The 15,034-nt window shown below is 39.2% G+C and overlaps 1 protein-coding gene across 1 annotated transcript in view; it reads left to right on the top strand.

Annotated features, from left to right (window-relative positions):
- SNTG2 (syntrophin gamma 2) overlaps positions 1 to 15,034 on the top strand; it is a 522,138-nt gene that overhangs the window by 346,473 nt on the left and 160,631 nt on the right. The window contains exons 7-8 of the mRNA XM_030555522.1: positions 6,367 to 6,454; positions 8,982 to 9,073. Of these exons, the coding sequence (XP_030411382.1) occupies positions 6,367 to 6,454; positions 8,982 to 9,073 (180 nt within the window). The remainder of the gene's footprint in view (positions 1 to 6,366; positions 6,455 to 8,981; positions 9,074 to 15,034) is intronic.

The raw sequence follows: 15,034 nt of genomic DNA, 5'->3' as shown, positions 1-15,034 counted from the left end.
TTGTTATTAACAAAACAAAAAAGAAGCAGTTAGATTTCATCCTGCAAGCCTGTAACTCCATGGCGTGGTTCACTGTTTTGGCTAATGATAGCAATGAAACAAGGGAAGTATTTGAATTTTACCAAAATCAGTCATCAGTTTTGTTTTTAAAAACTCTGCATTATTTTCCTCTTTGCAAATGTCCAGTGCTCTCTTGTGACAGCTTCAGACTAAAATAATCACCCATTCCCTATTTCTCAAATAACCATTGTTATTTACAGTAGTCTGATCCTGTTTCATCCCAGCTGGGTTTGAGATTCAGCTGGAGCTGGTAGAGGTTAAGATGTCATATGGGTCCCTCTGTGGCCTGATCTGGTCAGGATAGACCTCAGGAGTGGGGTGATGAAGGTCTGTGGTCCCAGAATATAGTGGGAGTGACAGGCATGATGGTGAAGTTTGCTACAGTAACCAATTTTTGTTACCTGTGGGGCTGAAGCCCTGAGTCCTGGCGCCTCTCACAAGGCTGAAACTAGGAGCGGAGTCACAGAGCTGAAGCCCTGAGCCTCAGCGCTCCCCCAAGATCTAAAGCTCTGACCCACCCCGCCAAGCCCTGGTACCTTGAGGGTCAGAACCCTCTCTCTCACCCCACCCGAACCCCTGACACCACCCCACCCTGCAGCTCCAGCTCCAACCCCTCTGCTCCCAGAACATCTTGTTCAGAGTTGCGAACAACCTCCATTCCCAAGATATCTCATTAAGTCTGAGGTTCTATTGTGTATTCCGTTGAGTATACCATCAACTTTTCTGATCATTCATATTGACAAAAAAATGTCAATTCTTGAGTAGGGTGTTGAAGACCTGGACCATCTTGTTATGTCACAAAATTTTGCCAGTTTCCGTAGAAGTATGATGACTCATAGTGTCATAAGTAGCAGACAGGTCAACACAAACAACCACTCTCATTTTGCAAGTTTCAAAGCCAACTTTAATGTATTGAGATAGGTTTGCAACTTGACCACAAAATGAAAGCCCTGGGTGGAAACTGCTTTAGTTATCAACAGCTGGCTTTACATTGTTGGTGCTGTTCTACCCATTATAATCCGCTTATATAGCTTGTAGGTTGAGAAGAGTAAGCGTATTGGTCAGTATCTCTTTGCAGAATTAGAGTCTTTACATGGTTGAGTGGTGCAACCATGTTAGCCTGTTCTCACAGCTTGGGTATCTGTATTGTCTTCATGCAAGAATTCAAAAAATCAAGAAGCCTCTTCTTTGCTGTCCTCTCAAAGTACAGTAATAGTTCATTATATCCGTTGAGTCTGGCTGTCTTTCCACATGTAAGTGTTTTCATGGCTATTGTCAACTCCTTAATGTTGAGGGACTCATTGCAGACTTCACTGTCTCTGAGAAGTTCCTGATTAATCTGTTTCACTTTGTGCTTTGCTTCGTGGACTGTTTTACGATTTAGAATGAATTGGTGTGCAACTTGGTTGGGAGAGACTGCACTGATACACATGAATGGTTAGCCATCAGTGTTCAGCTTGCAAATGGTGGCCCTTGTTTTTTACTATTATAACACATATTTGTTGTTTCAATCAATTCCCTCCAGTAGTAGCACTGCTCCTTTTGGGATCAGAGGGATAACAGTGTTAGTTTGGATCTGTAAAAAGCGGCAAAGAGTCCTGTGGCACCTTATAGACTAACACAAGTATTGGAGCATAAGCTTTCGTGGGTGAATACTCACTTTGTCAGATGCGTGCTCCTTTTGGATTGCTCTTATAAGCATTATCCCGAGCACAATGGTTTCTTCGCTGAAGGGATCCAAGTCAAACAATTTGACATATTTTTAATACTGTTCACTTGTTTGTTCTGAAAGTCTGGGCATATATAGCATCGAGCATCTCCTAGACCTTGCTGTTGGGCAGTCTTCCACACCATGGAGAAAAACTCTCCATAGTGCATGTGTGTCAGAGTAATATGACAGATGGATCCATCCAATTCAGCTGTAAAGCCTTCCCAATCAGCCTTTCTGAAGTTGAATCTCAATGGGTACTTTGTTTTCTTGGGTTGTACTGCAGCCTCTGTTTCATCTTTCAAAGACGAGGTCAGAATTATTCCTCTTGTTCCATTGTGCACTTTGGAAAGTGTATATATCCTGGAAATCATAGAGCAAACTCAAGTTGTTTTTTGATTCTTGCTTTTCAACTGTTTCACCATTATTGTCATTGTTGGAATATCCCCAGATGGTGTTGACTGTTGAAGTTGCCTATGTCAAGATTATTTTATTTTATTTTATTTTTTCTGGCAGGGGAAAGTCAGTTGCCCATGCTAACTCTTCAGGTGGTTTTTAAAGAGAAACTAATGCTATTTGTTTGAGTTCAATAAGTTCCATTGTACCATGGTGTTTCACAACAGTGTTTTTCACCAGTATTTTGTTGCATACACGTATTGTGCTAATACAGGTGTTTCTTTTGACCTTCACAGCAATATGCATGCCAGGTATGTTTAGTGTGGTTCTCTCTCTCTTTCTGTGTCTCTTGCAGGCATTTTTCTGCCAAATAGAATGTCAGACTTCTCTGCAGATATTGAAAATGATGATTTTAGGTGCTGTCTTGGACTGAGGCCCCAAAAGGGGCCATTTATGTCAATGTTTATGTCTGTATCTCCTATTGCGGTCTCAGTCCATTTTGTCAGAATTGGTTTCTCCCATGGTTAGTTGAAATGCTAGATTAACAGAGTATAACATGAACATATCTGACAAAGAAAAGAGGATGTTGTGGATACCTTGCACCTCCACAACTCCCTGACTGACTTTCTGCAGAAATGAACCCTTTGCTTGGGTCTGCACTGCCTTCCAAAGAATCTGATTGAATTTGTCTCTTTAATTCTGAGACACACAAGTCACATCAAAGTCTATATATATGAAAGGAACATTTGAGGAATTGCACATATTTTTCTGTTATATAATGACTAAGGGACTAAATTATATCAGTTGGTTTAAAATATTGAGACTTTCTTAATTAGTTACAATATTTTAACTAGAATAATGTAATTAATTGTTTTGAACTTTAAAGACACCCTAATAAGACACCCAAATTATACCCTCTTGGTTACTGAGTCAAAATTTCAGACATTCCATCTTTGGAGAGCAGCAGGATCTTGATTTACTCTTTCTAGTTTAGAAATGTATTTTTCAAATTTAAAAGCATTGGATGTTGCTTTGAAGGCTTCATTAACATGCAGATTAGCATAAATAGCACAAAGTGATTAGTTGATATGAATGGCCTCGAAAGAGTTCATCAATTCATTTCAAATCCTAGTGTGTATATTAATGGAGTTCAGGAAGCCACAATCATCATCCTGTGACTGATTAAAAAAAGTAAATACTGACTCATTTAAACATATACAAGACTTTACTAACTGTTTCCCCAATCTTTGTCATGAGCATTTTTCATCACATAGACTGCTTTATGTACGTACTGTTTATGACTGCCTGGTTGCAAAGCTAAAATAGACTGTTATAACAATGTGAATCGGAGGGTTAAGTAATGGCCTATAAGATGAATCCTGTGCATTTTTTAGCTGTCATCCAATTTATCAATGATGTTCTTCAAAATGGAACTTGCTAAAATCCTAAATTTTGCTAAAATTAATCATTAATCAAATTATACATGCAGTACATTAGGAGGAAAGATGGTATAGTAAATAGGACACTGAAATCTTAGGAGATCTGGATTCAGGTCCTTGATCAATCACAGAGATCCTGGGTGACTTCAGATAAGTCACTTAATCTATCCTGTGCCTCAGTTTCTATAAAATTAAGCATAATACTTCCCTGCCTCACAGGGATGTTGTGAGGATAAAATGCACTAATGACTGTGATGCACTTAATAAGTGATGAAGGGTACATAAGAATCTAGAGTGTAAGACAGGGTTTGTTAAAATTAAAAGCCAAGACATCATTTATTGTAGGTCCCCATGAGTTTCCCACCTCTTCATTCAAAGTAGCTGATCTAAAGCTACAAGGCACAATACTAATTTTTCAATGTAAAGTATTACTTGAGATCACTCACTTTTCTTTCTGCTCAGACCCTTACGTGCGGGAAGGATGGATTAATATTTACTTTCCATTTACCAAAGATCTGAGCTGCCTTCCTTTTTTTTTTTTTTCCTTTTGTGACTTGAATGGAAAGTACTTCTTTGCCAGTACTGGATTTATCTTTGAAAACAATTCTGTACAGGCATGGGAGAATGGGTCAGGCACTCAACTGTACAAATTGTACTATTGTAAAGAGAAAAAAATCTTGGTTTTGATGGATTTGCAAAAAGGTCAAAATAGGGGTTTTAAGAATTAATCAATCAGTGTTAATTAAAAAAGAAGTGGTCATCCAGTTACTGAGGAATTTGAAAAATACTAAAAAAATAATGTGAAAGCTTACCGGGAACAAAGATGCTTTACAAATCCAACCTAAATGATCTGATGCACTCTCAAAGTATGCTTTCCCCACCATCCTTTTTACTCATTTCAGCTGAAGGTTCAAATTCAGTTATTTATACCAACTGAAGTTTCTAAAATATGTGTAGATATGTAATAGGCTACACATAAAATAATCAGTTATCTGAACTATTCAGGAATGTGGTATAATACAGTTCATGACTGGCAGAGCTACAACTTAGTCTCAGCTTTTAATGAACAATTTTTATAGAAGTTGGGGTAGAGGAATTATGTTGTGGCCTAGGCTTTGCATTGGAATTCAGGATAGCTAGGTTCAGTCCCCAGCCTTTCCACAGACATTGTGTCCTTGAACAAGTCATTTAGCCTGCCAGTGCGTAAGTTCTCCATCTTCCACTTGTCAGTTCTCTGTTTTTATTTATATTGTGGTAGCCCATAGAGACACCAATCAGAGAGCACGGTCCTGTGATGCTAGACACTGTGCAAAGGGATGAAACAAAGACAGTCCCAAAGAGATGGAATAGTAGAATATACAGATACATGGAGAATGGGGAGGATCTGGGTGAGTTAACCACCATCAAGGGTACATTTGCATATTTCTATTGAGGATGGGGAGCAAAAGGAGAGGTGTTGTGGTTGCTATTACAGGTGCCCCCTCCTTTTACCTGTATGTTTGGGGGGGGAGCATGGATGACCAATATTGCCAGCCACACATCTTCAGAAATAAGGAGTTATAGCCCAAAATCATGAGACTGGCTTTGCAATTGTGAGATTTAGAATGAATGAATGGTTCTTTTCCTTTTCCTTCTGGTTTTGAGTTTCCAGGGTGCAATCAGGCGATTTTTGCAGCTTTTTTCCCATACCCAGTAGGGCTTTTTTCTAAATGAAAACTGAAATTCTCATGTAAGTACTTGGCTGCAGGAGCTGTGGCTTTAAATAAAACATCAAATATTGCTGAACTTGTGGTACAATTGCAATTAAATCAACACTGAGACAAATATTGGGGGGAGATCATCTACATGAGCATTGGGGCCAAGTGGGAAATTCACTGAGCAGAGAACAGGCTAAGTGGGGAGCAGGAGCTCAGTGAGATCAAAGAAGGCGCAAGCGGGGTGCTTTGAAGCAGGGAGGTGCAGATGAAAGTGAGTGGGAATGAAGATCCTTTCCAGAAACTGCTGGGATTCCCTTTGAGACTTTTTTCCACTCGACTTCCCAAGAAATTAATTCTACTCCAGCCTTCAGCACTTGTGTATTGTTATGTGGCATACAGCAGTGCTACTCTGATGATTCATTTACTTCCCTAATTCTGTCTTCCAAAAAATGAGGCCTCCCTCCATGTGTTAATTATTCGTGTCAGGCCAGGCCTCAGCTACACTCCACAATAGACTTCACTTGTGTTCAGTATCTGAATTAGAAAACAACTGTATGCAAAGAGGCCTTATTGTACACACCTTTTGATTATTTTAACTCAGTATATATTTAAAAGACAATTCTTGTATCCTGTTAACACGGCTGAAGTGCTCTGGGTGGCCAAGGAAAATGAACTCCTGCTACAAGTCTATATCAATCAGGAAACAGAAATGTAAAATGTGCACTACATTTCATTTTTTCATCCTTAATGTACCACTTACCTGTCACGACAGGTGTATGATATGAAATTGTTTTCAGACAGTGTTGCTGATTTTTCTGTCTGTTCGTAAACACAAACTGTCCTTCAACTTTTAATTTTTCTCAGTTTCTTCAGTAATTGTGTGTATACTTTGTTTTATTATTTGATAGAGTGGCTTGACCCACAAGATATTCTTCATTCCAATGATAAACATTACTGTTGTATTTCTGTCAAAACAAGAGAGATGGAGGTTTTGTTGCAGACTATTTTCCTTTCTGTGGCTGGTTCCCTTTTGATAAAAAGTAGCTATTATTTGTCACACTGACAGGTACACCTACTGCGGAATGCTGGCGATGAAGTTACCATCACTGTACAGTACCTCAGGGAAGCTCCATCATTTCTAAAGCTCCCATTAGGTAAGAAGAAATTAATGAGTACAGCTAATTTTTTTTCCTTTTGCAATATTTCTCATAATGAGCAGACACTGACAGAAATAATAATCTTATTTTCAGATATTTTACTGCAAGAAGCTTTATTCTTTAATGTACATTATTATTTAATGTTCAGTGAGTAAGAAAATAGGCCCATATTTTAAAATATATATATAGGCTTTGCTGCGCTCTGTGTTGCAATACTTAAACCAGGGGTCTCCAACCTTTTTACACTAAAGATCACTTTTTGAATTTAAGATCAACCCAGGATCTACCCTGTCCCTTCCCAGAGGCCCCACCCCTTCCCTGAGCCAAAGCCCCACTCACTCCATTCCCCCACTCCTCCATCACTCTCCCTCACCCTCACCCACTTTCACCAGGCTGGGACTGAGGGGTTCGGAGTGTGGGAGAGGCCTCCAGGCTGAGCCTGGGGCAGGGGATTTGAGTGCAGGAGTGAGGGGTTCAAGCTCTGGGAGAGAGTTTGGGTTCAGGAGAGGGCTCCAGGCTGGGGCAAGGGATTGGGGTGCAGGAGGGGGTGCGAGGTGCAGGCTTCAGCTGGGAGGTGCTTACCACAAGTGTCTCCCAGTTGGCTGCGCAGCAGGGCTCAGGCAGGCTGCCTGCCTGCCCTGTCCCCATGCCACTCCTGGAAGTGGCTGGCTGCTGGCACATCTCTGTGGCCCCTGGGGGGAGGGAGGCAGCTGGTCTCCATGCGCTACCCATGCCCACAAAAGCAGCCTGTGCAACTCCCATTAGCCGGTTCCCGTGCAATGGGAGTAGAGGGGACGGTGCTAGGGATGGAGGCAGCAGGTGGAGCCACCTCTGCCTCAGGGGCCACAGAGATATTATCCATTAAATATTATCCATTAAAACCAGTGCGAGTGGCAACCTACCAGTCTAGAAAAGATATTTTTGGAGTATGATCTGCACACAAACTATAGAATGTTTTTATTCTGTGGATTTAGGCAATGTATTTGATAAGCTATATTTGTATGTTTCTAACTCTTCCACACAAATCTTTTATAAAATAATTGAAAGCATTATTAATTAAATAATAATCATCAGCAAACTTCCATTGTTATAAGGCGTTTTAGAGTCATTTTAAATACCTGTTTTTAGCTGATTTAAAGGCCTGAAGAAACTACTAAAAACCCAAACGTGCCCAGTAGTGTTCAAAACTTGGTAGGGGTTTCTTCTGTAACTTTCCCATAGAATGTGGTTTTAGCACATCTGGCTATATAAAAAAACGTTTACGAGATACACAGAGACATGGCTGCTTGGAAAAATTAAATAAAGTTGAATCATTTCTTTCTTCTCTAGTTAAAATATGTGCATAAATTGTTATGGAAAAGATGAGCCTTATTGTACAGTTCTATGAATGTATTTCCATTTTTGCTAAGCCCAACAAATGTGCATGGAATAGAAAGCATAAAAAGGCATACGGACATGAATGATTGTCATTCTCTGTTATGTATTATTAAGTTAGAGACTTGATCGGCCTATTAATGAGAAATGATTTAAGAGGAATTTCAAGTGATTGCTGCAGACAGGATAATGAATTTTTGGTGATAATGAATGTGGAGCTGTGAGTTTGATTTTTACATGCTTTTGTCAATATGTTCAGATTGCCATAATAAATTAAATGTAAAACACATTTCAATGTGAAGTTTGCACAAATAAGCACGCAAACAAAAAAAAAAAGGAAGAATTAAATCTAAAAGCAAAACCTAAACCTTGTGCTCTTTGGCATTTGCATTGTAATAGTATTTAATTATGTAATCACATACTATTTCTAATATAATATGGTATTTATAACCTAAATAGACATACATATCTCAGATAAGCTGCCATCAAACAATATATTTACAGACAATCTCCTAATGCATACATGCACGAGGAAGAATTAACTCAAAAGTTGGCTTTTGAGCACATAACCATGCAATATGAATATTGCAATAATGTGTTTTCTTGCATATAATTTCCCAGTGAAAATAATGAATATCTCCAATTCTCTAATATAATAGGCATTCACCAACAACAAAAAAATCAGATCCATTAATAAAGTTTACATGTCCACTTAATAGGCACCATTCAAGACAAGAGTTAAGATGTATTTATAAACCAGTACATACATATGCCTTTAACATGTGACTAGGGAATTTAGCTATTAATTTTAATAGGAGATGTGTGGCTAAATTCTCTATTCGGCTTTCAAAAACTCAACCTTACTGTAAAAAGGCTTAATCTGACAAACACTTAAACATGTGAGTAATCCCACTGAGCACTCTGTACATAAAGATATCTAACTTCCTTCATCTTTCTCATCCTGTAAAGTACAGCCAATGATCAGATGCATACTGTTGCTTGTCATGCTAAAAGGCAATCACGAGTTTGTTTTTGTATGATGTCTTATTTCACCAATTCTCACATTGTAATCCTTCCTCAGTTGAAATAATAATGGATTGTTTAATACTTTATACAGTTAAGCAATTATCTATCATCTTCTGATTTTCAGGTTCCCCTGGACCATCCAGTGATCATAGCAGTGGAGCTTCCTCACCCCTCTTTGACAGTGGTTTACATTTGAATGGAAACTCAACTAACACAGTAAGCAAATTGATTCCAGTTAGTCTGATTATAATCTGTTACCACGACCTTCCCAAACCTAATTTCAAATGGTGAATCAAAATGAATCTCTGTCAAGGGTATTATCATAAGACCATTGGCTAACTTCTAAAAGTTTGAAACAATACTTTTTCAAGTGAACTTTCATGTGCTTTATTGAATTTCATAGAAATACAGAAGTCAAAATATTCCTACCATGCCAGAAGGCATTTCAAGATTTAATTAGTGAGAAACCAATTTACATGCTAGGAATGAGAAAATGAAAAAGAAAAAAGGAAGGTGGGCGGGGGGGATAAGAAAATTGTAGTAGCAATATGTCTATGTTGAAACAAAACGAATGCCAGCTATTTTACAAACCTCAGCATATAGTTAAGAAATGGGCAGGTGTAATACCATGCAATGGTCTGTTGGATCTGCTGTTTAGAGCCTTTTTCAAGGCAGGAGATTATTCACCAAAGCCATGGCATGTATGATAGTTTTAGCAGACAGCATTGTTGCTTCTTTAATATGAAATTTGTGGATACACAAAGAAAGAAAAAAAGAGACAAGCAGCCCCTACACCCTCACCCTTCTTTTGCTGACCTGTCACAATCCTAATCTTTAAGTGCCAACTTTCCCAAAGAAGATGGGAAGGGGAGGAACAGTGATGCGACCATAGCTATGGCAACCTTTCACTTCAACCAACAGTGTGAGGCTAGTGTAGAAACAAGGAAAACTCATATTGCAGCCAGTAAAAGGATGTGGTAGGAAACTTCTAGCCATGCTTTCCCAGCAGTCTGAGAGGCATTGTGCATCAGTCCAGCTCATTGTCTCCAGGAGCTCCAACTGGGATAATGCACATCTGCAGACACTCTCACTGTGGGTCACAGTCTTGCTGTAACAGGTCTGTTGATGCACAATACATCAAATTCATGTTTCTTCTCCATATCATCAAGGATCATTACTCTTATGTATTTTTGATTCATAGTGTCAGTTCCCTCATCCCTTCAGCTCAAGCAGTGTTGTCTATCTCTACTGCCTGCTTGTCTGCTGCTCTCAGAAACATCGTTGTACTTTCTCCCATAGCATCTTTCCTTAATGATGCGCATTCCCAAACTGATCCATAAGGCTGATACTCACTCCACCACCAGGACTTGATGACAGGTGACATTTTGATTAAAAAACTAGAGAAATATAAAATTAACATGGAATACATTACATGGATTAAAAGCTGGCTAACTGATAGGTCTCAAAATATAGTTAGGCATGGGGAATTATCACCAAGTGGGTATGTTTCTAGTTGGGTTCACAGGGATCAGTTATCGGCCCTTGTCATAACATAATCCCAGATTTGGACCTTAGCGTCCAAAATATGGGTGTTAGCATGAAAACCTCCAAGTTTAGTTACCAGCTTGGACCTGGTAAAGCTGCCACCACCCAAAAAATTAGAGTGTTTTGGGGCACTCTGGTCCCCCCAACAACCTTCCCTGGGGACCCCAAGACCCAAATTCCTTGAGTCTCACAACAAAGGGGAATAAACCATTTCCCTTCCCCCTCCTTCTTCCAGGTGTTCCCTCCCTGGGCTCCTGGAGAAATACACAGAAGCAAGCTCCGTGAATCTAAACAGAGAGACTCCACCCTCCCAGTCTCCAGTCCTGGAAAACACAAGCACCAGGATATCTAATCTCTCTTCCACTCCCCCTTCACCCAGAGGGAATGCAAAGTCAGGCTAGTAAATTTAACACACAGAGATTTTCTTTTCCCCCTGACTTCTTCCTCCCACCAATTCCCTGGTGAGCTACAGACTCAATTCCCTGGAGTCCCCCACTAAAGAAAAATTCCAACAGGTCTGAAAAAGAAAGCTTTATATAAAAAGAAAGAAAAATACATAAAAATGGTCTCTCTGTATTAAGGTGACAATATACAGGGTCAATTGCTTAAAAGAAATATGAATAAACAGCCTTATTCAAAAAGAATACAATTCAAAACATTCCAGCAACTACACGCATGTAAATACAAAAGAAAACAATATAAACCTTACTATATTTGTACTTACAACTTGGAAACAGAAGATTAGAAAGCAGGAGACAGAAATCCTCTCATAGCTGAGAGAGAGACAGGCACAAGACCAAAGAACAAAGGACTCACACACAAACTTCCCTCCACCCAGATTTGAAGAAGTCTTGTTTCCTGATTGGTCCTCTGGTCAGGTGTTTCAGGTTACTCCTTTCCAGGTAAAAGAACATTAACCCTTAGCTATCTGTTTATGACAGCCCTTCACTGTCTAACCCTATGGCAAGAGACAGTAGGTGGATATACACAGCCTAGAGAGTACAGGGAAACAATGAAACAGTACTAGTCAGCACAATAGGCAGTGGTCTCAGCACACTAGCTGCCTTATCATTGTCAATTATTTTGTAGGTATCATAGCCCTTCAGAGTTTTAAGGAGAGATTTGAAGAAACAGAATGGAGCAATTTTGCAGATGTTAAAAGGAGCTCCTCCCATGTGTGAGATCACCATGGGAGAAAGCACAAAAATGCTTATTTGAAATAATTATTGTTGGATTTCTATTATTCAAGTTCACACCTAGTTTAAGACAGGGTTTAACTCTAAGAATAAGGAAGATGAGGAAGATTAAAAAAAAGAATAATGAGAAGATGAATTAACAGGGCCAGATATGTAGACAACTCTTTGAAGCAGGTACCATTTATGTTTCTACAATGCCTAACAAAATGAGGACCTGTTCCTGATGGAGGCTATGGGATAAATAATATTATTAGATACTAGAAAACTATTGCTAAGGTCTCTTTCAGATACTTCATACCTCTCCAGATTCTAGACATCTCTAGGCTACTTCCTTCACCCTCCATCTGGGATGTGTGGTTTTTATGCTATGGTTCCCAGATAACGTAGTGATGAGCTCCAGTATAAATGACCAGATAGAAAGTCTAGTGCATGGCTGAGGACTAAGTACGTTGGATACTATTTTGCTGTATGATTTGCCCTTTTACTGTGCTTTTTGGGAATACTCCCTCCTTTTGGGTGATTACTATGTGATGTATTACTGGTCGTGGGTACCCCATATGCTGATTTTAGTTATTGAATAAAATTAAAAATAAATTGTAGGAGTTATATGGACCCATAACAAAGAAAATCTGAGTTTGTTTCTGAGATGGAACACTAAAGTTTGTGGGCAAAGCTCAAAATCTTGTAGGGAGAAAGAAAGAAGCGGTGAATATCTATAATAGTTTCGCTTTTAAATATCCTTGAACCTGATCCCTCTGAAGTTTTACAGTCTCACAAGAGGAGCCAAGTATGCACACAAGAAACTAGGGAAAAAAGTCAAAGCAGAGCAAAGTGCTGCATGATATATACCTGGCCCAAGAGAAAAGTCACAACCTCCTTTCATAGGAAAAAGTTTGGAAAGGTTGCCCATTACTCTATGAAAAAGCAGATGAAAAGGCAAGATTTCAAATGTTCTGGAAAGAAAATGGTCTTAGCTTCTGAGGTGGCCCACTGAAAGCATAGAAGCAGAGATACATTATCAAAGTAAACTGTGATCAAAACAGGCGAGCAAAGAGGTCATGAAAATGTCAGTTGCAAACTAAAGGGTTTTTCTATTTTTTTAATAAATGTCATCATTTATACAGTTTAAAAAAAAAAAGGCCAGACCTATTGTTTTTCATGATTTGCTCTCTTCTAAAAGTGGCCCAATTTGCTGTAATAGTTTGTGGAGATTCTCAAAACCCTTTAATGGAACTCCTGGACAGAGGAGATCAGATTGAGCAACAATAAAATGCTTGTTATTTTTCTTATTATATTGCAGTAGCACTTAGAGACCCCATCTAAGATCAGTTCCCTGCTGTACTAGGCATTACACAAACATGCAGATAGTCAGAAAGAAGTCCTGCCCCAAAAAGCATGCAATCTAGAAAGACAAGACAGACAAGAGATAGGAGAGGGGAATTATTATGTCCTTTTTACAAATCTGTCTATCTTATATGGTGTTTATATGGTGCCCTTCACTATAGTTTCTGATTGCCATCCAGTCTAGTACCTTACCTGCAAGACCATGCTTTCAAGTGTGCTCACATTAGATATACACATGCTTGTCAAGAAACTGTTTCCTTAGCAATGAGTCCCATTAAACAAAAATATCCACATACTCACTGGAACTATGTGAAAGAAAGAGAAAAGTACCTTTTAGAACTGTTTATGCCTTCCTTTTACACCTTTTGCATGGTGCTTAGATTCTGTGATGAACGGTAGGCTGCTTGGTAATGATTAGTGATCTGTATCCCCCAATATAGTTGGGATTGTATGTTAGACTATCAGAGGGAAACAGAAGTTCCTATGCACTCACATGTATTCACTGGTCTTGTGACTGGATCTACAAGCCAATAGTGTGAATAGCTTGCTCCATGGTTGGGTAGTTAGACCATCACAGGGGTATTCGTCTACATGGCCTTGCTGGTCCACTGGGAAAACCAGTTTGATGCAAAAGTATGAATTAATATGTGGCCCTGTAAAAAGGACACCATTGAGCAATATAGTTCTTGAGCCCAGACAAATGGTGAGGGTGGTGGCTTTCAGAAAACTCAGATGCCTTGAAATAGGGAGAACAGACTGGTTGTTATCTAGGAAACAAGCTGAGTCCAGGCTGGGTCCCAAGAGTCCATTTTTTTTGGCTTCCAAGAAGAATGTAACTTGGTTCTGTTCTGTTTTCTTGTATTTTAAGAAGGATTCCTATGTAAATTAGCTTGTGGTGAAGCATAAGATGAGAAGAGACTAAATATGCTGAGATAAGATCCTCTTTTTTATCTCTAATGCTTTATTCCAACTGTTACGTAAAAATACTTTGTTTTAAGAAGGCTGTTGATCACTAAACCGCAGTTCACAGGTTCACAAAAGGAGGAAATGCAGGAGCCCAAAACTCAGCTGGACCTGAAGGTGATAAGCGCTTGGTATGCACAGAATACTGTCATTAGATCCCAGTTGAAGAATCACATGATTCTATGCCAAGACAGTTAAGGGCAAGAGACCTAAGACCTGAGCTACGTGCTCTTAGAGACACTAATAAAGGGGCAGAGCCCTGCAACCATGACAGATACTATAGCGACAGGTGCTTTAGACATGTATGAGCTAGATAGGTGGGTTAGCTAGGGAATGTTTAGGCTGCAAGTAGCCAGTCCAGTGAGTAACATATTCCACTTCTATCCTATCTCAACAATATATAGTTCTGGTTTTGAACATTTAGATATTGACTGTCATTTCCAATTGAACAGACCATTTTTATCTCTTGTCTAGTGAACTCTGAAGTTTGAGTTTATACTGCATATCTGTTTCCTGCCGCTTTTTAAAAAAAATTTCCCTTTGAAGTTTCAAGATTTCAAATGAGTGCCCTGGCTATGAAAGTAACTTACGTAGTGTTATCTGGTAGAATCAACCACCATTCCACATCTGAAAACCTAGGATTCCATCATCAGGATGAAAACATGGTTATGAGCTGGATGAATCCTTGTTGTGAGTTGAGTTAAAACCCCCATTGAGGTTGATAAGTGTGAACTCACCCTTCAGATAACATAGGTGAGGGCTTATGCTTACAGTTAAGTCAAAAAGGTGAATGTGAACGTGCCCAAGGAGCTTTTGGCTGAGTATTGTTTTGCACAGATAAATGAGGGGCGGGGGAAGCTGGCATGGAGTTTTTGGATCTGATGTTGGCTAAAGAGCTTAGGATTTATAAGCTAAGGAACTGCTCCTCTGCTCATGGTAATGTACAGGGCATTGTACATTACTTGTAAATAAACAAGATTGCAGAAAATACCAGACTTCATCAATTTCTATTTCCAGCTGGAACACCCCCAGGGCCCTGAATTTTGACTAACTGCTTGGGACAAAAAGGGGCAACCCTATTAAGAGTGTATTTCTTGAATCTCTAGTTGATTTCCAATTCATATGGTTT

The sequence above is a fragment of the Gopherus evgoodei genome, chromosome 3, assembly GCF_007399415.2.
Source record: "Gopherus evgoodei ecotype Sinaloan lineage chromosome 3, rGopEvg1_v1.p, whole genome shotgun sequence".
Taxonomy (NCBI): Eukaryota; Metazoa; Chordata; order Testudines; family Testudinidae; genus Gopherus; species Gopherus evgoodei.
The sequence above is the reverse complement of the archived record's forward strand: the minus strand, read 5'-3'. Positions and strand labels throughout refer to the sequence as shown.